The sequence below is a fragment of the Thermobia domestica genome, chromosome 1 (genome assembly GCF_964235325.1).
Source record: "Thermobia domestica chromosome 1, izTheDome1.hap1.1, whole genome shotgun sequence".
NCBI classification, from domain to species: Eukaryota; Metazoa; Arthropoda; class Insecta; order Zygentoma; family Lepismatidae; genus Thermobia; species Thermobia domestica.
This window is the reverse complement of record NC_137454.1, coordinates 101,047,728-101,073,221: the sequence shown is the minus strand read 5'-3', so window position 1 is coordinate 101,073,221 and position 25,494 is coordinate 101,047,728. Positions and strand designations below refer to the sequence as shown.

The following is a 25,494-nucleotide window of genomic DNA, read 5'->3' as shown; positions in this document are numbered from 1 at the left end:
CACCTGGTTAAGCGTATGCTGATGATGTAAATGATATGAAAAAATGAAATGAAATCTTTTAGCTTAACGCCCCACGATTATGCCCTTTCGGCTAAGGGAAATGATGATTAAGGCAAGTGAATTATGGAAGAAATGGTGGAATGAGAATGTGGGACGAAATGGGAGTGCCCCGAGAAAACCCACGGACACGATGTTGTCCACCATAAACTTACTTGGTCGGAGACTGAACCAGGGACCCCATACATTAGAGGTAAGCCCTCTTCTACCACTTAGCCACCGTTTTTATTAAACGTCCGCAGGGATATGGGTTTTAGAAGTTTTATTAAACGTCTGCAGGGATACGCGTTTAGAAGAAAATGCAGCGAAAAACAGATGCATGGAAATTCAGCGTGATCGCAATACCGCAAATTATGAATACGTTAAAATATCAAATGATACTTTCGACAAAGTGGATACTTTCAAATAATTACAAACAGAGCGCACGGAAAACATTGTAATAATTGTTATCTTTTAATCTGAATAATGATCCTTCCAATTGTATTGTTTTTCTTCTATATTTTAAATCCACTGTCCAGGCATTCTTCGTCAGGACCACACGGCTTAAGTGTTATTTTATGTGGAGTCTTTACATTGTTATTGTATTTCAACAATGGCGTAACAAAAAATATATTACACAGTATATTTATTTATACTTGTAGTTTTGTCTACTGTCCCAGTAGATATATTAGGTTATATAATTAACAATTTATGTTTGTAATTTTTAAAACTAATGCAATAGCTGTTTCCAAAACTTGTATTTTTTATCTTTTTATTTTAGGAATCATTGTTCACTAAAGCTGACAACACCCATTCACTCAACTGATTGCTTGTAATTTAATGATCATATATAAAGCCAATTTTTATAAGTTTGAACACTGTTTTATATCTAGCTTCAAAACGGAAAATAGTAAAATTATAAAAAATTTGGTTTACATATGGCCACCAAATTCAAAGCAATGTTGACCTGGTCACACTGTACATACAGTAAACTGAAGCACTCATCAGTTAAGTGGATGGATGATGTCACTTTTTAAGGAACAAGGATTCATAAAATCAAAAATACAAGTTTTGGTAATAGCTAGTGCCTAGTTTTAAACATTACAACCACAGGTTATACCACAACTCTCAATGTCTCCTTAAACAAATAGCACCCAATTACTTACCAGAATACTATGCGAAGAGTATTGGCGATTAAAAGGGCAAGGCACACATACAAAGAAAAGCCTTCGGTGTTGTCAGTTCGTTTAATTTCCCTATATTGTGGAATGTAAGGAACGACACCTCCAAACATCATAGCTCCTGAGCAAATCCACGATATGCTCTTGGATATGGATATATTTTGCAGTTCTTCCAGTATGTAATCCATGATTGATATTATTTTTTAACATATTATCACCTCCACATTTTGACTTCTGTGAGAACTAATCTGAAATAAACAACAGAGGAATAAGAGCAAGGAAAAAAAAGCAATTTCTGCTTATAAACACACTTCTTATAACAAAGGTAAATGCAGGTGGTATAATCTATATACATAAAATTGAAACTAACGACGTTTGCGGCTAATTATTCCTAGACCGCTGCATAGGTTTTGACGATTTATGGTATATGAGTTGATCATGGCCCAATTTAGGTTTTTAGTACATTAGTTTTTCCAAGGGAGTTCCTTAGAGAGAGAAAACGCGCCTAGTAACGACATTGCAATGCTGAGATAATCAAGTAAAATTTAACGACAATGGATAATTACGTGGGTCGTTCAATATAAGCTTTCCTAAGCTGTAAAACGTTAATTTCGTAATTACCCATAGTAAATTTGTAAACTATACGTACATGTGTAAGTGGATTTTTCCTCACCTCTCCACATAATCCCCATTGAGATTCAAGGATTTGTTTCACCGTTGCACCAATTTCTGCAAACCTTCTGCAAAAAAACGGGGCTCTGGCTATTTAGCACTCTCCTCACATTACGTTTCATTTCATCACCAGTTGACAGAAGACCAGGTTCGCTTATGTCGAACATGAACTCTTTCTTCAAAAGGAAACGCAACTCGACATAAGCGACCTGGTCTCTTCTTCCTGACGATAACGCACATCCCCATTCAGTACGTAAACAAGACACAAAATAGAAGAATTAGGGTGGGTACGGCTGCCCCACTCTCCATACAACCTCAATTTAGCGCCGAGTTACTTCCATCTTTTTAAGGAGTTAAAGTCTGCATTGCAAGATGAACGTTTCAAAACAGATGAATAAGTGAAGCAAAATGTGAAGCGACTGGTAAATAGTCCGAGTCCTGATTGTCTGCGAATGGTTTGGTCAAATTGGTGCAACGGTTAGACAAATGCCTGACTCTCAATGGAAATTACGTAAAGAGGTAAAGAAGGACCCACCTACACATGTTTACAAATTTATATATATATATATATATATATATATATATATATATATATATATATATATATATATATATATATATATATATATATATATATATATATTTACAGCATAGGGAAACTTGTATATTGAACGACTCATGTATTTATTTGATTTGCATAGCAATCAATACTCTTTTTGTTTTTAAATATATCAGCATCAATGAAAAATTTCAGTCAACGGAAAATTCCCATGTTAAAATAACTCCTTTGCAGTCATATAGGATGGCGGGAAAGGTGGTTGAAATATTTTCCGTAGACCTATCCTCCCTGTGCAGACAACGGACACTCTAGTTAGTAATAAAATGCACAACTAAAAGCACACAGCATGTAATTGTGATATAACTTATCTTCTTAATATCATTTTTGCATTTCAACATCTAGCATTTCGAACCCCCAGTTGGGACTTCCTACGAGTGATTAATGAAGGATTTACGTTACAAAAACACGTTTAATACACACTCGTCACTATAATCATCCTAAAGTACGCAATCAAGATACCTAGTTAAGAGTGACCATTTCATGTGGAAAGTAACCGACCAGCAATTTAGCTAAGCTCTGAAAGTCATTGTAAGGATGTAAGCTCTGAAAGTCATTGTTCCACTACATATGAAACAATAACTAAGATTTAATTGGATGCTCCTTGGGTTTAAGGAATTATATGAAGATTTCTCCATGTAGTGCACTGCCTTGCCTTGGATACAACGAAGTTTCAGGTATGAAAAAAGTGCGAACTTTCGGAAATATATGAGGCTTGTTTTGACATCAATGAATAGGCCAAAATCATGACAAATTTAGTGATCGGCAACTTCTTATATTTTGTTTTAGCAAATATCGTCATAATAATTTTGAAGCCACAATCCACAATACAAATCCATTAAAATTCACTAGATACTTTAAGATGATGCTAATCTACTTGCGCTTCCACTACTTCTCTTCCCAGAAACATTTTTTTTCGCGAATATTTGTTCAAGGCGCACCTTACACTAATAATGTTTCATAATTTCTTCATTTTCTCCCTGATCTTATATATATATATATATATGTGTGTGTGTGTTTTTTTTCCTTTCTTTCCACTTATTTATTAATTTATTTCCACTTTTTTCGTTTATGTATAAAAGCTTGGATTATAAAGTTGTCCTTTGCTTAATGCTTACATAGTTTTTATTGAATGTGAGACAAAATTAATTTATTTCATTTCTTATTTTTATCAGCATAGTTTCCAATTAGATTACGTATTATATGACGTTTTCAAAAATCAACTCAAGATAGTAGGAAAAGAAAATAATACTATTTCCAATTTCTTAGGTTTGAAGTTTTTATGGTGGATGAGTAAGTTCGCTCCAAAATTCTCCAGGAAAGCTGCGAAAAGAAACTATTATTTCTGTAGTATGTGTCTATATTCCTATCTATTAAACTACAACATTTAGGAAAAAATGCGAAAGCTTAGCGATTAACATAGTCGGATTATGATCTAATAGCTGAAATTCAACATTTTACCGGTCAGAGAAGAAAAACTGAGAATGATGAATTTACTCTTATGAAAAGGTTGAAAAATAAACTTTAAAATCAGATCACATTACGTTAAAATCTACTACAGACGTGTTCAAACTCACGCTCGAAAAATGCAAAGTTGATGTTGCAGTCCTAATTTCGGAATTCTAGGACAGGTAATTTAATGCTTAACCACCAACATAGTATGCTTCATTTGTTTGCTGTACAGTTGAAGTAGTGATATCACCGTTGAACAGCAGATGGCATTAGTGGAGGGGAGGGAGTTCTGAAAGTGGATTTCAGTTATTGTGGTTCCTATCAAAAAGTTACAAACTGAAGTATTGTGGGTGGAGTCGTAAGCAGTTACGACATTCAAAGCGTTCAACAGTTCAAATGGGCCAGTTTAAAGCGATCGTGACGTGCTTTGTGTATTAATCTTTTATTCTGTGAAGTCCTGCAATCGCGGCACAATGGGAAAAGCCAGAGACCTTTCTCCACGTTAAGTGGAAGTTGTCAAAACACTTCTTGCGGAAAGAAGATATACACAACAACAAGTTGCAAGCAGAGTTGAAATAGGGCAAAAATCTGTGAGAATAATCTCCGTTCCAATGAGCTAGAAGCAAATGTATCAGCAAAATAGGGTTGGGAAGTATGGGTCAAAACCAAAGCTATCGCTAAGAGGTAATTAGAAAACTAAAAAGATGGGCTCTGGGAAATAGAAACGCAACTTCTAGAGACTTAATCATAAAAATGGTTGAGTATGGTGTACATATTTCGCCTGAAAATATTCGAAGGATTCTTTGTGCTGAGGGAATAAATGCATTCAAGCCAAGAAAGCAAAATTTACTTCAATCATGTCAAAGAAGCGCCTTGAATGGGCACGAGGCCTAGAACATTGCACTGCTGATGATTGGAGAATAGTATGTTTCAGTGATGAACCATGTGTCTTCTTGTCTGATGAATGTTCACAACATGTGCGACGTCGACCTGGGAAGGAATTCAAGTTGGAATGCCTCCAACAAACCGTGAAGCATCCTACTTCAGTCATAGTCGGGGTATGATGTCTGTCTTTGGGCCAGGGAAACTGTATATAAAAGAAAGAACAACGAAGCACGACCAATACCTACAAGTTCTTAAAAAAGAGCCTCTTCTCCAGACTGCAGTCTGGTTTGATGACGCACACTTCATCTTTATGCAAGATGAAGCTCCATGCCACCGGGGCAAAACTGTGACACAATTCTTCGAGAACAAAGAAATTAATGTTCTTCCGTGGCCGGACAATAGTCTTGATATAAACCCGATTGAAAACCCTTGGAGCTTCAAGAAGGAGAAGCTAAAGAAGAAGCATATTACAACGAAACATCAACTGATCGACGAGATCAACAATTCGTGGTATTACGATGCTGAATTGAAGTCAAAATTTGCTAAACTCGTACATAGTATGCCACAAAGAACAAAAGACTTAGTAAAGAATAACGGATTTCATATGAAATATTAATCTTTGTGTGAGAGATCATTTTCTTGTAAGTTTCCTATTTCATTTTTTGTTTCCAATTCAGATACACACACCGTATACTATTTAAATTTGAACGTCACGTACGCATTTGTTTTATTGATATTGAAAAGCATGTGACATGACTAAAAGAAACTAGAACAGAGTTAGAGAGCAGTAATTTGGACCAAGTTCAAACGCGTTTTCTGATGTAATATTGTAAGAACAGTAAAATATTCAGAAACTGAATGTTGAGTCTAATAATTTGAACACGTCTATAAATCTTAGATATGGGTAGAAATTTCCCAATCCACAAACAAATCACAGAAACTAAAAGACAGTTTTCTGTTTGGTTGGCAGAATGGTCTGAGGCATTGTCATAGTGCAACAGGATTCCTCGCAAGCCAGTCCTGGACAAACGCTTGTGTACTACTTGGCAGTAACTGTGCATTGATCTTCTAGATTAACCGTAGCCACACATCCACTTTTTGAAAAGAATGTTGCCATCAGTCATCATTTTCTTCCCTATACCCCGTAGCCTCGTGACTTTCATTAGTGGTGCTTCACTAGGAAATACCCAAACAGATAACTGGCGCCTTATTTCTGGATCAAACTGGTAAATCCAGGTTTGAAAACCCGTCACAATGTCTGAAACCCTCATAGAGTCGCCAGTTTGAAATTTCTGAAGCGTGTCTTGTTTGGTTTTGATTCTCAGTCAAATAGTGTGGTACCCACCCAGATTAAACCTTTCTCACATGCAAATGTTAATGCAGGATGGTAGAAATATTCAGCGCATTAATCCCTAGGGCACACTTGATGTCACTTGCAGATTATCCCTAATCATCTGTTCTACGGCATCAATGTTTTCCTCTGTGACTGCTGTTCATGGTCTTCCACTGTACCCTTCGTCTTCTAAAGAGGGCCGGCCATATTTAAATTCTGAAAACCTACGAAACACTGTTACATGCGATGATGCACTCTCACCAAAGGCTCGTATTAACACTTCCAGCGACTCCCAGGGTGTCTACTGGAATACCAGAAAGTAAATTCATAACTTTTTCATGACTTTTTATGACCTTTTTGTTGAAATTTTCATGACCATGGCGATAAAAATTTACCATTAGTAATAACAAACCCCTACCATCAGTGGTGCATCGGAACTATGCGAGTTGCTAGTCTTAAATATCACTTATTGTGAATCTTAAAGAAAGAATCTAAAATTCTGCCGCCTTGTGCTCGAGCACAGAATAGCACTTACCTAAATACGGGCCTGCTCTTACCAGTTAATCACTCTATACTGTATTTGAAGTTTTAATTCTGAGTATAATTATCCATCTAGCAGAAATTTGTCTAAAATTAAGCACTCAGAGAACTGCCCCAAGACAAAACAAATTATAAAAGAAATTCGTTTTAAAAAAAAATAGATCATCAAATTTAAAATCTGCAAATTCAAACGAATAATATTATTTGCATAATTCTAAAGGCCCAAAAATACACAATTTACATTTCTTAGAAGTAAAGAAATAGCAGATCACAAAGTTGGACAGTAAAAAGTTGTTACTATATTACAGAGACTAGAAGATGAAATGGGGAGCAGCTAGGAAGACAGTAAAGTACCAGTTAGCCAGCACTAACTGGTGGGGGAAATTCTCACAATTACTGACCTGATACAACTGTTTCAGTACACGCAGTATGAGGTTTTCATGACCAGTTGGGTAAATAAAGGACTTTTTCACGACTTTCATGACCACTAAGCAAAATATATGACTTTTTCATGACTTTCATGACCAGTAGACACCCTGGACTCCGATTCATTTAAAATCGTACAGAATCATGATTCGCACATAACTTCTGTCCAACTCCATGGTTACGGTCCAAACGGTGCCAACTCTGGCCATTTGCAACATCGCTCACCACGTCATATGGCATGATCGTTGCGAGGCTAAGTGAGTTCATTTACAAAGCAGGGGTGCTTATCATGCAAGCAAGATTTTATTCCTGCAGTGTCCCCTTTGACTGAATCTCAGAACATTCCGTCATCCTCGTTTGGCCCTTGCTGATCGACGAGATTCTTGCAACCTAAACGAAATTTCTTGGTTATTGTGCTCTGACCAACTACCACTTCATTCTCGCACAACAAATGTTTCATGTTCTTTCCGAGGTTATGAAGTTCAGTAGCAGTGTAACTAAGGTTGCATACCCCGCCGCAGAAATGTTAAAAGCCCTTCTTCTCACGTTCATAACCTTAGAACACGTAAAATTTATACAGCAATAAAAAAGTTTTCTTCTTTTACTTTGGATCTTCCATGTAGTCAAGTTACTACTTGCTCATGTTATACAAAAACTGCACATTATTATTACAAGCTTGATTTTTTTTTTTTCTCATTCTTACCAAGCAAAATAGTAAAATTTAATCCGAAAATTATTGAATATCGTCAAATTCTTTCTGTTAATTATTCCAGTCTCTATACAGTGTGTATATTCAATAGTTTTTGAGCACTAACCTGAAAATATTAAGAGAACTACAGTACAGTATTCAGAAAGTGAAATAATATGAAAAGTGGATTGTAACATAAAGTTAATCTTCGAAACTCAAAATAAATACCCGTGCACCCCCTTCCCCATTCCCGCTGCGAACCCGTTAGTTACGCTACTGGAGCCCAGTTCAAACTCTCGAATTAGACACTGTTGCATCTTCATCGTTGAGGCTGTCAAATCACAGCATTTTTGACAATTTCAAGTTCTTTGGTAGAATACAAAGTAGAAACTGGATCCAGTTGGCCAAGGATAGAAGTCAGTGGAAAACTTTTGTGAATGCAGCACTGAACCTCGGGGTTCCATAAGCCATAGAGTTAGTTAGTTAGAGTTAGAGTTCAAGTGCTTCGGTTACATAACATATACACTGCAAACAGTGGGTCAGTGGTAGAGACTTCCCTGGCTCCATTTCAGGCCATGTAAGGTTGTAGTGAATGACATCGTGTCTGTGGTTTCCTCCAGGTTCTCCTGTTTTCTCTCACGTTCTTATTGCGTTAATTCATTTTTTAATCATGCACTTTTACCAATCATCCAGTCTTCTTTAGCCTATGGATAAAATATCGTGTTCCAAGTGGTGAAACTGTAAAACATACTCCAGTTAAATACACTATTTTCAATAACATGTAATAACCAAGAATAATAAAAGTGCTAGCTGATTGATTTTAGACTTTAATGTCTCTTTTTACCACCGAGGTTATATGACACGTAGACCTACAGATTAACGTGGAATCAGAACTACGTGAGTTCCCACTGGCTTCATTAGTTACAGTGCTACGGTTAATGTCTTCGATTATTATCTCGTATAATAATTTGTAATGTAAAATAATAATCCACAATGGCTTTCAATTAGAAATGTGGTCGTAACGGCTAAACAGCACAAGAATAAGGTAGGGGGAGGGGCGGTCATGATTTGGAAAATGTACACAGAAATAAGAACTCATATCTAAAGAACTTATTTCTACCAGGCGACATGTAATATTTCTACCAGAAAGTAAACAGTTGCAGTGGCGGATATAACCCAGGGCTGGGAGGCCTAGCCCCCCAGTTTTTTGAGTGACAAAAATAATTTAAGCTATTATTTATATATTTTTGAAAGTTTATGATATACCTATCACAGTCTGGGTTCTTACTGCCCCCCCCCCCCTTCCGTTTTTACCTTCTAGATACGCTACTGAACAGTTGGAAATAAATGTAAGCGTCATTAGAACGTAATACGCAATAAAAAAAGTACTACAAAGTATTTACACTCAAACATGGATTTATTCTATCTTACGTCACAGTGATCTGAAATAGCATTTGACACTGCGCCTTGGCTGCCCTTACCCTCTTCACCAATCGCCTTCTTCCGTTTCTCAGACTCCCACATTTCCCAGTGGGTTACGAAACATTAATCGGATTAACTGCCGCAAAGGAGGCTCCAAAATGCGTAATTGACGGACAAATGAACAGAATCAAACGAAATATCATCGTAAGAGTAATAAAAAAAGGTTATGAAGGTCAACAGTGTAGGTTGATTAATAAGGGAGAACCGATGTTAAATTATGGTCTATATGAGCTTATGGATTGATGCGGTATGAGGTGAACAGGCAGTACAGCATGAGTGTTTCAAACCCACTATGTTATGCACTAAAGTAAGGATGTGTATGTCCCTGTAATGAAGGGAAAGATATGAATGTAGAGCGAAAACTAGTAAGACGGGAGTTGCATTTAAGATAAATGTTATGAAATGGCACAAAATTTTGGGTAATATCCCATGCTATAGGGGTATAAATTTCTAAAATCTACGGAGGAAGTTTTGTATTTGATTTTGCAATAGGATTGTAAAAGTAATAAAAAAAATATAGGGATGTTACACACAGAGGTGGTGTTAGGTGCGCGCGGAGCCTAGTGTCAATAATGACCCCACGGGGCCAGAGTACTGGTAAAAATCGCCATGCGTATGAATTCAAAAAGCAAATTGCGATACAAATTTCAATTTCTATCGCAATTTGTAAATTTTGTATTGCATTTTCTGTGTTATAATGAGTAATTATAGATATATTTAAAAAAAAAAAGTCCAATAATTACGAAAGCATTTCACAATTCTATTCATTGCGAATGGAATTGTGAATTACTTTAGTATTTATTGGATTTCTTTTATGAATTTATTATTATTATTGGTAGTTACGCAGCAATAAAAATAAAGGATTTTGCTAAAGCCCAAGCACTTGGTCGGTTCATCAGCTTAATAAACATGGAAAGTAAAGCATCAAAAACACAAAAATGAATTAGAAAAAATGAATTTGAAACCTCGACATTTTAAGCAGTCCTTGCAAATTACAGCAAAATACATGCATTAATATTTGCTGACAAATAAATTCCTTGATACAAATAAAAGAGGAGAAAATTATTAACTACGAAAAAGGTACAAACATCGTAATTTTATAAATCAGTTGAACTAGTACTCCATCTTGGACCACATGGAGCTGTTTCTAGCCTACATAGTTTGTTGTTTTAAAAAAGAAAAATCTTCTGCACTAACCATATCCAAGCCCCATCTCTACTATCGTACAATATAGTTTGAACTTGTTTTCTCTGCTGCCAATACGCCTTTTCTTGAAGGGACATTTTTGTTTATTACACACTCAGAAACAAGAATAGGATGACCAGAAACCTAACAAGGTCTGGAGGATGACCCACTAGTAACAAACCGACAAAGGGAAGGAACGACTTAAGTGGGAAAATTGTTATGTAACCGCTGACCCTTGCAGCAACTGATTCTTCAAAGAAAAGTTTATATAAAAGTGTGTGTGTGTGTAAAATGAAATGAAATCTTTAAGTTTTACGTCCCACGATTATGCCGCTTAGGCTAAAGGAGAGGGTGATGATGAGAAATGAATGAAATGATAGAATGAAGTGTGGGAGAATCCCGAGAAAACCCACGAGGACGCTATTTGTCCACCACAAAGTTCACACGTCGCGAGCTGGTGCGTGTGTGTGCGATCTGCTTTTGTATCTATTTCTTGGGCGAATATGCTAACGCGCTTGCTCCATTGGGACGCACCTCCGCATGGACCCACCAGCTTTGCACTCTTCTGACTTGGTTAGATAACATTCGTGCTTTTTAGTGGCCACCTAGCACAGGTTGCTTTGTTTTTTGCACTACTTTTTATGCCCCTAACCTAATCTAATTCAACCAAATATAACCGAATGCAGTACATTTTGGTACTTTTTTCAAATTGGTCTGGCGATACAGCAGTAATGCCCTCTAAAGTACCTAATATAAAGTGAAAACTCTCCAACAGAACATATTTTGGGTTAAGTTCCAAAGTTGGTCGGCAGTTTCTAGCAAAATTTTGAAAATTTACCGGAAAGAAATTAATAATTCGTTTGTTTGTGTGCTTGATAATGTATAAGGAGGGAAAATTGTGTTCATTTTCTTATATAAACGGTTCTAAACATGGAACTATTTGACAAGCGAAGGGTACTACTTGGCGCAAGATTACTGGGATGGTAGGATTCACGGTACCGTATGTAATGAACATTTGTTTTGTAAACATGGCTGGTGATGATCAGGAAAATCTATTAAAAGTAAGTAAAAGTCACGGCTTAATGCATCTAAAAATAAATTATATACAATGCGGTAAGCAAATAACTAAAGAAACGTGGAGAAAGTTATACTTTTCAATGTAACGCTATTATAACCAACATGGTGGCCAACACGAGTCTCCCTTCCCATTTAGGCTAGCTGTAATGACAGAAAACAACGTGCCCGCGTTACTCGCTAACGCTCGCTCGGCAAAACTAATTGAATTAAATATTAAACTTTGATACAGAATGAAGCCAATTGTTACGCTTTTAGCCCACAACTAGGCGGATGACCAACTTCGGAATAAATGCCTATATTTTTGTGAAAATTCCGAAGTCGATAACAGATTGAGTTTCACCAAACTACAAGAGTCAGTACTGAATCTAACATGATGTCAATGAAAGTAAGCGCACAATTTATTATAGAGAAATGCATAATCCTAAATTAGTTATCGAAATAATCCAATGCTTATGTAACCAATCTACACTCGAAACTTGAAGGCATTAATTGTCGATTTTATGGAAAATCAGTCATCTTATCTGTGCCCCTCCCCTTTTCTTGTTCTGAATGTTTTATTAAATGTGTGGTTTATGCAGATTGATTGTTCAGTTGTTCTTGAGAAGCAACACTTCACGAATGACTTTGTATATTCTTTGTTTAGTTACACCCAAACTACTATAGCTGCTCGTATGAAATCATTACTTTACTAAATTTACAATATTCAAAAATAAAATCTAATACACGGCCAGTGAAACGTGCTCGAATACGGGATTGCAACTACATTATATAACATTTAGTCATTGTTTAGAAACTCACTTCTCCTTTCTTGCCTTCAAGCCAATTTACATACACTTCAAACAGCTGTGATGCTTTATAACTCCATCTTTCTTTCACTTTAAGTGTTCCATTTAAATAAGGTTTGTTCATCCAAGTAACCTTTACTGCGCAGGAAGTAGATACTCTATTAGTAAATGTGACTACTCTTCAACTCACCTTACTCTATTTAAAAAAGTTACACGACTTATCCCTCGTCTGGGGTTTTAATGATAATTTTGTGAATCAAATACGGTATAATAAATGATATTTTTAAAACATAGTTTTAACTTACAAGGTAAAATGTATAACTACTTGCTCTGAAAATTTTCCTAAGACTATTATCACTATATCAACAAAGCCATGATAGAGTTATCAGCGTAGTCACTTTAAGAGATAATTGAAGTCTGTCTTTACTTTCTTTCTCATAGTTTGTTAACAAAATCTAATCGTAATTCATCGTTCTTTTGGATTTTCAGGTGATCGATCATTTGGCAGTTTTTCTTTCGTAGATATGAAACTAAAAGGTGATATTTATGTACAATAATTGGCTTGTATACTGTAATGTAAATATGTAATGTGTATAAAAAAATATTTGGCTAAGAATTATAATTAAAGCTAGTGGAGTATCGTTCTTTGGATCCGAGGATATAGGCAAGTTACATAATTCACAAGTTAACGAATTTGAATAAGTTTTCGAAATTATGTAGTTTTAATATGCTGTTGTCTTCTCTTCGACACAATACATTATAGGGATTTTCACTATATATGTGTTGGGCTGCAAAATTTAGTTTATTTTGGTAGCTGTATACTACAGCCTGAGTCAGCTGATGCTCGTATAACCAAATGGTGTAGTTGATAAAAGACAAATCTAACGAACTGATGAACGTGCACACAGACATTTTTTTGTAGAAAGGTGTATAGAATTTTGGAGGTAGTCACCTTGGCTTAGTTCATTAACTTCATACCAGTTATTCGGCATTGAGGTTTATCGATTACAAGTATCTTTTTAAAAAATATTTTTTTTTTATTTTTATGTGCCTTAGTATAGCAGTATTACTAAATGACAATCCCACAACACGTAATATATATGTTTCGATGCAGATTGACGAGATCTGGGCACAAGGAAATTGATACCAATAGAATTTTTTTTTTTCAAAAAGTTGAAAATCATGTTCATGCCAACAGCTCGTCAATCAGCACCTTAAGTTAGTTTAATTATTCAATAGCATACTTTAATTCCTTTCTTTCACTCATTTTACCGCTTATTGTTTCTTTCATTACTGTTCAGTGAATTTCATGTGTAGATTTGCCGAGTGTAGGTTGTGTTAAATAATAAGTAAGTACAGCCAATGGGCAAGCGGAAACTAAACTAGTCCAAACAAGAATTGCGTTAGTGTTACTGATCGATTCACACAGATCATAGTGCGGTATGTATCGCACTTTTCCCCATACAGCTCACATAGACATTCGTCGCTAGCTTGATGGAATGTCTCTGTCCTATCAGTTGCGCTGATGAAATCATGCGTAGCGAAGCGAGTCACTATATGGCGTAGTTCATTATTTCCCCAGATCCATTCTTTTCGCGTAAAGTTCTTTTAGAAGTCATTTATACGCCAGTGTAGATCGCAACAGCATTTACATCCGTAGGTCTTCAATCAGAAATTTCTCTTCAGCCATCACGTAAGTGTAGCGAAATGGAGTGTATTTTGATTGTCCAAGCACTCTTTTCAGATATCTTGCTTTCAGACTTCCCAGATCCTTTAATTGGCCCTTCATTAATGAAATCCATATTATGTCTATCCCATACGTGCATATTGGCAGTATGCACTTTTGCGGTACTTTTGCCCGGAAGAGTTTCATCGCTGTTTCGACCGACATCCTGATTAGATTTTGATGTCGCCCATCCCTCTTCTCTCTGATGTCTGCTACGAGTCCCTCTTTCAGTGTATCGAAAAGGTCGTACCTGTGACTTCATCGCGATGCCTAGATATTTGAGAGTCTATCTGATTATATGTTTATCTCGTACAGGTTATTACTTCTTCTTTCTGTAGTTCCCCGTTTCCGAATAACTACTAGCACTGTCTTCTTTTCATTGATGCACAGACCATTTCTTTCTGTCTATTCTACAGTATGCGGCAAAACAAACAGTGCTGAAATCATATCGTTGACATTTATTTATATATTTTTTGTATAACGTAATGAAACATAAGAAATGTCAGAAGGATTTTAACTAATTGTTACTCAACACAAATTGTAAATTTAAGAGGAATCGAGCCTGTATATCACCTGTTCAAAATGTTGACCATTACGTCTGACATTCTTCATAGCCGTTCTGTAGCTAGAATAGTGAACACGGCTTGCTGGAACACCAAAACAAATGATCGAATCTTCTTTCTTAACTCCAGTACAGTGGTAGGGTATTATCTATTCGGAAAATTGCTTCCTTTAGTATACCCCACATGGAGGCATCTCCACTCATCTCCTGCAGTGAGATGCTGGCCCACACAATATGAGCGGAAATAGTGCTCTAAAATATACAGTTCTTCTCTGTTGTGAGTAACATTATCTTCGCTCCAAGTGCATACTCCGCTAGTCCACACACAGCTAAGCATACAATGTGGCGCTCACAGCTCATACCACATTGCGCCCGCGCCGCCGCATACTGTACATACTATAAAAACCATTGCCGTCTGTAATTGCGCTAGATTATCAGAAGTGATTGCCATTTAGCCCGCGCATACATACATATTTAGGCAACTATGTTACGAGTACTGGATTCCGGCAATTAGTCACGGGTAAGTACGTTGAATACGGTTGAGCTCAGCGGATCGTCTTGCAGCACACCTTATGTTTGATGTATCCAGCTCGAGTGCTTGGAACCATCACACACACTCACTTCATTCTGAGCTATTATATTCAAGATGAGTCTAATTTCTTCCATACAGCCGATGATATTTTCTAGTTTCTCGATTAGTGGGTTCCTGTTGATCGAAGGCTCTCAAGTAGTCTACAAGTACGACATACGCCTATTTATGTTCTTGAGTGTTTCATGAATCTCCGTAAGTAGATTTTCCGCGGCCATCTTTGTACATCTGCCTCGTCTAAATCCAAATGGCTCCTCCGCAAAGAATGGCTCAATCTTATTGCATATCCTCTGGTTGAGCACCCTTGTAAGCACTTTAAAAACCATGGGTTCCAATGCTACTCCTCTGTATGAGTTCAAGTTTCTTCACCCTTCCCTTTGTATTACATTTTGATGTTTGATTCGCGCCAAGCGTCTGGGATTTCCCCTTTCTTGAGGGACATATTTAGGAGTTCAGTCCAGATACTGCCAAGGTATGATAAGGACGTCTTCAGATGTTTATCCTATCCAGCCCTGTTGCTCTTCGTGGCTGCCCTGCTATGATGGCTTTCTCTATCTTATTCCTAGAGAATGGTGTGCTGCCTTGCACTACATCGTTGACCACTAGGGCTAATCTTTTCTCTTCATACACCAGTATTTCCCATGTTTCTATATTAATGTCAACTGGGAAACTTGACTCTCTTGAACGGAGTGCTTTATAGGGATCTTGTTCTATATCTTCCACTATTTTCTGATCTTCCCTTTCCTAGCAACATTTAATCAGAACATTTGATTGCCGATTAGTAGAAACATAACTAAAACATTGTTTGTGTATTCACTTGCTAATTCGTTGTTAAATTCTAGTTTTGCATCCCAGCCTTATGCCTTTAAGCCAAAGAAAACGGGTTATTAATGAAAGCGTAGAAAGAATTTTTATAAAATGATTGTGAAATGAGAATGTGGGAGGAAACTCACGTCCCAGGGATTATTTTAGCCCTGTCGAAATATCTAAAAGAAACACAACAAAGGTAGAAAATTCAAAAATTTTATTGGGGGCCAGAAATGAAGTAGACAGGCTCATATTTAAAGATGTATTTATCCATTTAAGAAAACCAAAATTAAATTGAGACAAGGGATGGTTAAATGATGAATCTGAAACAGTAATTACAAAATTTGTACGTAATGGCGTAACAACTAAAATACCAGCACGTGCTGGCAACCTTTTACTAGAGAATAAAAGAGCGCACAAATCGACTGCTCCATATTGCAACTTGCGACAGAACCATTTGACGTGTGGTCGTAGAAGTTGACAAAATGTGTTCCAGCACCGCTCTTCCCTTGGTAAGTCCTTTCCATTTTATTCCCTAATGTTTTAATTTTTTTTCTTCTTGTTCTTATCCTCCGTGGATACTGCTGAATGGAGCACAATGTTTTGCCTTCCTGCTGGTTATACTGCCCGAATTACTGGAAAATGTTCCCTAGCCATTCGCCGCAATCTGTGGTATTATCTGTCAGGAAAGTAAATGTACACCTATTTTTCGAATCTGGCATTTCTTCGCTCCATCCGTGGAGAGTATGAGAATTAAATCAATCAAATGTTTACTGAGGGGCAAAAAGAAAAGTTTAATCTGAATAAGATATTGTAGAGGAGCACAAGCTGTGAATACGAATAGTACATAGTGTAAATAAAGGATGACACCGAAAGAGAAAGCCAGAAACAGCTGATAAACTTCGAAAAAAAGAGTACAAATTGTCGAAGTGGGAACATAAAACTCAAATATAACAAATACGCCGACAACTAAACGTTCACCACGCCATGATGTTGGTGTAGTGGTTAAGGTGCTGGCTTACAAATGAAAAGAACGTGAGTTCGAATCCCCATCAAGGACGTCTTTTAAAAATTTTGTTAATAATACATACAGCTCATGAGAGATGGTAAAAGAGGTCGTATTTAGTCTTTCGTAGCAATTATTATTGGTAATGTTTAATACTGATAATACTTTTTGTCTTTGCGTATTGCTTTTATTCTCTTCTTAATTTTGAAAGAGAAGAATATCCGAACAAATGCCACCAAAATTCCTCATATTTTGAATGTAAACGCCATTTGCAATTAGTAAAGAATAAAAATGGAACGTTCCGATGTAGCTGCAAAAAGTAAAAAGAAAAACATGGAAGTGGAGTGTTCGAATCCATACTCATGGTTATTAAAAATACAATTTCTACATGCTTTACACCTCCCGACCACGTTTCTACGTTAGCAATTAAGAGGTTTGTGTTTAGGTTAGGCTGGTCAATACGTTTTGCAAAGGGGCCCGGTTTAGCTCTGACGCACCACAGATGCGATCAGGGAGCAAAATACCTTTTCTCTCTCTCTGTGTGTGTCTATTTATCTATCTATCTGTATATATATATAACGCTATTTGTGAATGCCATAACCACCCTAATTTTCAGGGGATTGAGACGAAACTTGGCACAAACATTAATTGTTCAAATATCTTGATGAGTTCGTTAACCAGAATAATCAGATGAAAATGTTCAAAATGGCGGCCCTTCAAACTCTTAAAAACTTCAAAGGGAACCAAATTTCGCCCATAAATAGGTATTCAGAAAGTTTGAATAACTTTTCCTCTTTTACTGAGATATTTGTGTGCAGGGGCTTATTGAAATATTGGACCCGATTAATCGCATAAAGAAGGTTCACGCTCTTTCTCTACGGTCAGGCTTTTTTTTTTTCAGGAGGGAGTTATTTTCGTATCGGAACAAGATGATTGTTAGTGATGATATGAAATTACACATTGAAAGTGAAGTAACTTGTGAAACCTGTTATTTGAAAGATTAATATAATAAATCTGCTTTCCCCTAACACGGAGGACAGTAAATCATATATTTCGAATTCGAGAGCGTGAATGGCGAGGAGTGGTATTTGATTTGCTTTTTAGTAACACATTGCATTGCAAATAAAGGTAGGCAACATTAGTGGTAAGTAAAATATTATTATTATTATTATTATTATTATTATTATTATTATTATTATTATTATTATTATTATTAATAATAATAATAATAATAATAATAATAGGTGTTGTTTGTGGCAAGGCAATATCTTCCTCAATTCTTGTTGAAACGTAATAATTGTAACGCCATATCTCCCTTACAAACAAAATATTAGCAATTTATATCGAGAGAACGGGAAATTGTAGAGTGATGGGAGCAACATTGGACAGTATGCACTCATAGTAATCAGAAAATAAGCGATTTCAATGCAAAATGAACGAAGAGTCATTGTCATGGTTAGTCATGGAGCCACGGCAGAGCCCTCTTTAGGCAAAATGTCGATAACTTATATTGAGAGAACAGGAGGTGATAGTGAGATGGGACCAACGTTCTGCCGTGTCATGACAAAACGCTGTAACTTTGGCGGAGTAGTTTTGCGAAAACGAGTCGTAAAGTTTTCATCCGAAAATGTGATCTGTATCGTGTAGAAGAAGAGTAACTGGGCAATAATGGTCAACCAATCAATTTTCACCAAATTTAATCACACAACATGCATTTACGTAACATTACATGTAATCACGTGTTTCCAAAGTCAAGATACACTGGTTCTACACGATACAGATCACATTTTCAGATTAAAACTTTACGGCTCTTTATCGCAAAACTGCTCCGCCAAAGTTACAGCATTTTGTCACAACACGGCAGCGTTGGACACTGTGGACCCAAAAGGCGCATCGAAATTAGTGAGGGGGGGGCGCCAGCCAGCCTTACTTATTTCCACATAATAATATAAAATTATATTGTCCAAATACACACACGAGTTAGCTAGTAATATTTGATATTATTATTATTATTATTATTATTATTATTATTATTATTATTATTATTATTATTATTATTATTATTATTATTATTATTATCAACAGCGTCTTTTCATTACGTGTGCATGTTTGACATGAAGCCAATGAGAAAATCCATCATTCGTAGAAAGAATAAGAATAGTCAGTTACTTTAACTGTGAACGACAGCGAAAAATACGAAAAGAGTCATTAGCTGTAGCGAAAAGAAACAATACTTTCTCTCAAATGGATAAAAAACCAAGCCGAGATAGATTCGAACTCGCATGGACGGCGTGAAAAGTCAGTGCTTTGTCCACTTTTTTTTTTTAACTGACTCACCGAACGTGTTTCAGTAACATAGTTATTGCTAATTTTACTTGCTTCACTCGTTTAACTTGCTTTTTCTAATAACTTATAACGACAGAGACACGAACACAGAAACATAAGGAACACTTAAAAATCATAGATGCTCTCCCGCCGGGAATCGAACCCGGGACACCAGACACCAAAGTCGCACGCGCTAGCCACTAGACCAGAGGGAAGGGCACTGCTCACTCTCTGTGTCGTTAGGGATTACGACCACTGTATTGCCAGCTATCACTTCTGTGGGTTGTATACTATGATCACATGTTTCTTCTTTGCTGGAAGAGTTAAACCTACATTCTATGTAATACATGAGGTATTTAGACCTACATGCTCTTTATATAATGTAATAAAAGGGTCATGCTGGGAATACGAAAAAGAACATTCCTTGGACAAAACGGAAACTATTGGCATCAGAAATATTTATCTACGAGGCATGCGCAGAAACATAATTCAGAATAGTTACTGTTCAGTAAACGAAGAAAGGGGTATAAAAAGCAAATATGTCGTGTCAACGAGATCGGCCGGAGTTGACAGAGGCGGAAGCAGATGTGTAGTAATACAACAACTTGGTTAAATTGATAATTGGTTCTTTATTCTGTAGTAGATCGTATCACAACTTTACGGGAGAACAGAGAAAGACTTACTAACGCTGTCATATAGTAAGCTTTAGTAACACGATCATATAGACACAAATGGATGTAACTGTGAGTACTACAACTTGGATTTAACGAAAGCCTTTTAGATATTCAGTGGTTTGCCGGGTTGTATAAGACACAAAAAGATAAGACACAATACAATTCTTCCTACCTCACCTTCCAGTAACTAGATACATGCAGTTTCTGTTTAGATACTGAAACTGCTGTCGTATTTTAATACATGACGTATTGCAGGATACAAAATGCTTTGCATTATTTTTTTTTTGGTAGACAGCTACTAGCTTAGTGTTCTGAAAGGTTGTGTATAAACTACGGATAGCCAATTCCGGAATTATTACTTTCCGGACTCCCGAAGGTAAAACCGGACAAATTCCGGAATTCGGAAAATTCCCATTTTGGAATAATTCCGGAATTCGGAAAAAGAAATACGAAAGACATTATGAATCGAAGAAATATAACATACAAGTTTGCTAGCGGATACAAAGAAACCTAACGTAACCAGACTAAAAACGAATCTTTTACCGCGTAGCGATCGCGGTTCAGTGGTCAAGGTACTTGTGCGAATGCACATTTTTTTTTACTTTAGGATTTTTGATGGCGATTGATCGGCGATAACATACGTTTTATTATATACACATATTTGAATACTCGGATGTTTCAATACTTGAACTATCAAATCTTCAGGAATAATAATAGTAATAATAATAAACTAATAATAATTATTATTACCTCGTAGAAGATTAAAAGCTAGGAGCTAATTATCGCTCAGGTCATACCATTACAAGCAGAAACGCGACATTTGCAAAGAATATTTCGGTTTGGTTTAATGTTGCTCACGAGAAGAGGAGTTTCTCATCCCGTTTCTAAAACAGATAAAATAACATGATAATTAACATTTTACATTCGAGACGGGTCAAGGCTAACTGAAAATTTTCGTCTCTTTTTGGAGATGAAAATCGAGACGAGACGAAAAGTATGGTAAACATTTTCCGTCTTGTCTCGATTCTCGAAATAATGTATGCCCATTCTTTAAGTAACAATTGCTCTGTAGACTGAATCTCATAGGCTATTTCGTTACATTATATTTCAGAGCTCATTGAATTATGCTCTGTGTAGGTATTTTGTAGCAAAGCTTTTATTTTTACCTCTGCATATCCTAAAAATTAGTTTGTTATATGCCTTACTGTTGCGTGATATTCAGTTATATTTATTACAGTTATTTTCCTTAAAACATACAGTAGAATACTTTTTACATGAAACTTCAACGGAACGTTGTAGTATAAAATGTTGGTAGTTGCAGAGGTGTCTTGAAGGTACGGAACCCTTTCCCCGAAATCTCTACTTTTAAGTAAGTTTTGCCAAATTTCAATGGCAAGTTTAAACTTTTATTATTATTATTATTATTATTATTATTATTATATCAACACCGTGTATAATCTTTAAAATATATACGGTTTCTATCTGAATAGTAAAAGCAAATTGACTGTCGATCTCGGTCGTCGAGAAGTCTTCAGGAGGGAAGGACATCGGTCACGTTCTGGGTTTGAGATCCGAAGGGGCAAGTATTCGGGCTCGAGCCAAAAATTGTTAAAAGTTTTTAGTGTTGCCACGAGACGAGACTTCAGGCTGTCTCGGCTCGTCTCGTGCAAAGCATGTCTCGTCTCGTGTCTCGTCTCAAAAAATGAGGTCGTCCCGTCTCGTGTCTCGTCTCGAGAGGTTCTGTCCGTCTCGTCTCGTTTGTCTCGTTTTGTCTCGTCTTGTCTCGTATAAAGTATAGCAGCATACCATGGGAACGAAATTAAAATGTAGCAGGTTGCACCATGCTAATCAAGATACCACGAAGTTACAAGTATTACCCAGAACACACAAGACAAGAAATGTCACGTTAGCTACAGTCTGAAGCCTTCACCTCTGGTGTATGTGGTAGTCGGTTCGATCTCGGTTAGTGCCATGTGAGCTTTGTGGTGGACATTGAATGTGTGTGGGGACCGCGGTGGCTCAGTGGTAGAGAGTTCACCTCTGGTGCTTGGGGTCTCTGGTTCGATCCCAGCCCCGCGAAGTGAACTTTGTGGTGGACAAACACCGTGTGCGTGGGTTTTTTCGGGGTTTTCCCGTTTCCTCTCACTTTCTTCATTCCACCATTTCATTCATTACTCATTATCACTGTCTCCTTTAGCCTAACCGTGGGACGGAAAACTCAAAGGTTTCATTTAATTTCGTTTCATTTTTGGAATGTGTGTGTTTTCTCGAAGTTGTCTAGTATCCTACTACTTTCTTCATTCCACTAATTTCCCCATCATCATCCATTCGGCCAAAGTTGCCTAACGGTCTTAAAAATAAATTCAAATAAGCTCACAACGCAAGGACAAATAGTTTACAAGATAATATATCTCTGCTGTTAGTTGTCTGAGGCTTCTCGACCCTGGCTTTTTTTTTTTTTTTTTTTACATTCTGAAACATTGAAATTTATTTTACGAGTTTTAATACACGAATATACAGTAAATTGCTCATAGGTACGTCGAAGATGAAGCCACTAATGTCAAATAATGTTTACACGACAAGCAAAGTTCGATGTAAAGGTGTCACCATCCCCGACACTACCGTATACTATCAACCCACTTGCTTTATAGTGTCTGTATATATGAGAGAGAGAGAGAGAGACAGAGATGGAAAGATATATAGATAAATAGAGAGATAGATATGTGTGTACAATTTGATTTCATATATTCCAGCCTTTAGGTTTCACAGTGTTAACCCATACCAATCAAAAATTACTTTCCATTTTAGCATGTTTAGACTTGTTGCAATTATTATTATTATTATTATTATTATTATTATTATTATTATTATTATTATTATTATTATTATTTTACAAAAAATGCTCGGAACCAAATAATTTTATTGAGTAATGGTAAGTATTTGATTGGAATTTTATGTTACTGCACAGTAAGCTCTACTTAAAGTTTCATAGTAATGGGAGCTGAACGACACATCAGACGAAAGAATTCTTGCGGCCAGTCTTCACCTCCATGGTTCAAATCTGTTCCCATAACCGCGGGGTGTGTGATACTATTTGGTGGTTGCCCCGTTTGTGTAACGAACTCATGACAGTATACCCAGATTAGCTAGTGGTCTAAAAGAAGTTGATTTTTTTGTGGCCATTTTGGATTAAAGTTTCTTATATTGTCGTGATCTATTCGCAATCATACAACGTACATCTTCATACCAAGCCAAGCGGTCTGCGGCGATAGACCATCGGCTTGAAGGCCCCGAGTTAGTCCCGGAAGGGTCACCTGTATGGATTTTAACAGCATTTGTTTTTTCGTATTGTGTCAGGGGGGGAAATCGTACGAAATAAAAGGATTTCAGTCTGAAAAATTTGGAGAGAATATTCTCCCCAGGATACTTTCATTGGAGTAAGGAATTAGTAAAAATATAGGATATACATTTTATAGCAGGTTCAAAAATATGGTTTGGGTATCCCATTTCTTTTCTGCTAATTATGTTCGTCAATGTTCGAATTCTCATTCTCATGATATTTTCTGATCATTCTCATGATATTTTCTGCTTTCAACGGAGTTCCATGAATATTATACCAAATGTTCTTTACATTTATCAAGTTCGAAAGATTTTATGCGCTTGAAAGAAACAATTTTTGAAGATAATTCAGGTTCTAATGAATATTATTCACTAGGAAAGGGAAGTATTCCCCTCCTCTCAACATGGAAGCAGAGGGCAATTTCGCACTTTGGTCAGATCAAACGTTTCCGCGTAACAAAAGGAAGGCCCCCTGTAAAAACTCTTCAACTCCAGTGGTATTGTTAGTACCATAAATTTGCTAAAAACAAACAATTTGAAGGGTTCGTCGACAATATTTTTGCTTTCTTTGTCCTTCGCCCGGCTTCCAAACGAAGAGGTGAATTTTACAACATGACTGCTGTATAATAAGCGAACGATTGGTAAAATGGTAAAAGTGTGTTTTTATGTGTATGTGTGTGTGAGAGAGAGAGAAAGAGAGAAGACAAAATTTTAGTTGCAAGATAACATACTTCAATTGCCGTTTTCGGTTCATATAGCAAAAAATACCGCCACCAGAGAATAAAGACAAGTGTAGTCTGTTCTGTTCTCTTCCGCCATCTCAGCCAGAACCTTCAACTACAGCCTGTAATGAATGTAGACCTTACCCAGTTTTCAAATTGAATAGATGGTGGTGGTAGTTCGGTTTTTTGACCTTGTAAAAATCTTCCCTGTCTTTGATTTTGCTTGGCATCATTCCAGCCAGAAATGAAAAAAATGAGAAATCCTCAGTTTACAGCAAGAGGAATTGGGTACAAGACATTAAGGAGGCTCATGTATCACGATTGTTTCATTTAATAGACAGAGGACACTTTTCTATGAAGGCTTTTCAAAATGTTTTCTCACAAAGGGGATTTTCCTTTTGCAATCTATATGACCACTGGCAATTTAAATCTTGGCCATTCCAGCCAAAGTTTTCATTTTCGAGACGGGACAAGTAGTCTGTCAAGTCTCGTGTCTCGTGTAAAAGGGTTCTGTCTCGTCTCGTGGCAACACTAAAAGTTATAGGCTTCAGCCAAACATGTTCAAAACAGCTGCGACCGGGTTTAGGCTTCTCAACGGCTCGAGCGGCTCAGCTTACAGCTCATTCACTATCGAACCGAACCGATTAGTGAGCCGAGCCAACAGCTCACCGAACCAAGAGGATTTGAGCCATCGGCTTATTTCAGCTGAATCGAAACGTGCCGATGGACTAGATTCAACTTAGCTGGCTTGAACCGGTTCACATGAGCCGAGTAGGGGACCCATCCCAACCGAGAAAGCTCGAGCCATCGACTCAGCTCAAATGTCGTTCTAACTGAGCTGGCTCGGGTCATCGGCTCATCCCAACCGAGCCGACTCGAGCTGTTCGCTCAGTTGATACGAGCCGAGCCGGTTGATATCACTACACAAGTTGGTCTTCTGCTTGGGCTCAAGAATTCGACAGTGCAGGTCTCAGCCTTGATTTTAAGAACTACAGTATATACTTATATTGGTGACTACGACATTTGAGGCTGTCTCGTAAAAAAAAACTCTTGTCTTCTCGTTATCTAGACGAGACGAGATACACTAAAATTGCCCCACGAGATGCACTAAAATTACGAGACGAGACGCACCCCTGTCGTGAGCAACACTAAAAGTATTCCACGTTACTGCTTACATTTCTCATGGCTTTCGCAATTCCAGTCTAATCAGGCCATTATTTCAAAACGAGTTAAAACGAACTGAACGCGCGAGCGAGCCATTATCAAACTCGACTCAACTCGAAACTTGCCCTCGAAAACAGCTTGACCTTGATCGCTACGCGGTAAACGATTCATCTTTAGTCTGGTTACGTTAGGTTTCTTTGTCTCCGCTTGCAAACTTGTATG

General features: G+C 37.0%; 2 protein-coding genes across 7 annotated transcripts in view; one reads left to right on the top strand and one right to left on the bottom strand.

The window, feature by feature from the left end:
- Window positions 1-12,870, bottom strand: part of LOC145687721 (solute carrier family 66 member 2) — a 101,530-nt gene extending 88,660 nt beyond the window's left edge. For 4 of the 6 annotated variants that reach the window (XM_081761204.1, XM_081761178.1, XM_081761193.1 and 1 more), the window contains exons 1-2: window positions 12,372-12,528; window positions 1,203-1,465 (exon numbers count right to left, since the gene is read on the bottom strand). In XM_081761204.1, the coding sequence (XP_081617330.1) occupies window positions 1,203-1,405 (203 nt within the window). In that variant the 5' untranslated portion in view covers window positions 1,406-1,465; window positions 12,372-12,528. Of the gene's footprint in view, window positions 1-1,202; window positions 1,466-12,371; window positions 12,529-12,548; window positions 12,568-12,663 lie in introns of those variants that run through there. The other 2 variants (XM_081761184.1, XM_081761187.1) reach the window with 2 other exon arrangements.
- Window positions 12,871-13,308: 438 nt separating this feature from the next.
- LOC145687766 (mitochondrial import inner membrane translocase subunit Tim21) overlaps window positions 13,309-25,494 on the top strand; it is a 32,724-nt gene continuing 20,538 nt past the window's right edge. Inside the window, exon 1 of the mRNA XM_081761208.1 lies at window positions 13,309-13,369. The gene's annotated coding sequence lies outside the window, so the exon portion shown is untranslated. The remainder of the gene's footprint in view (window positions 13,370-25,494) is intronic.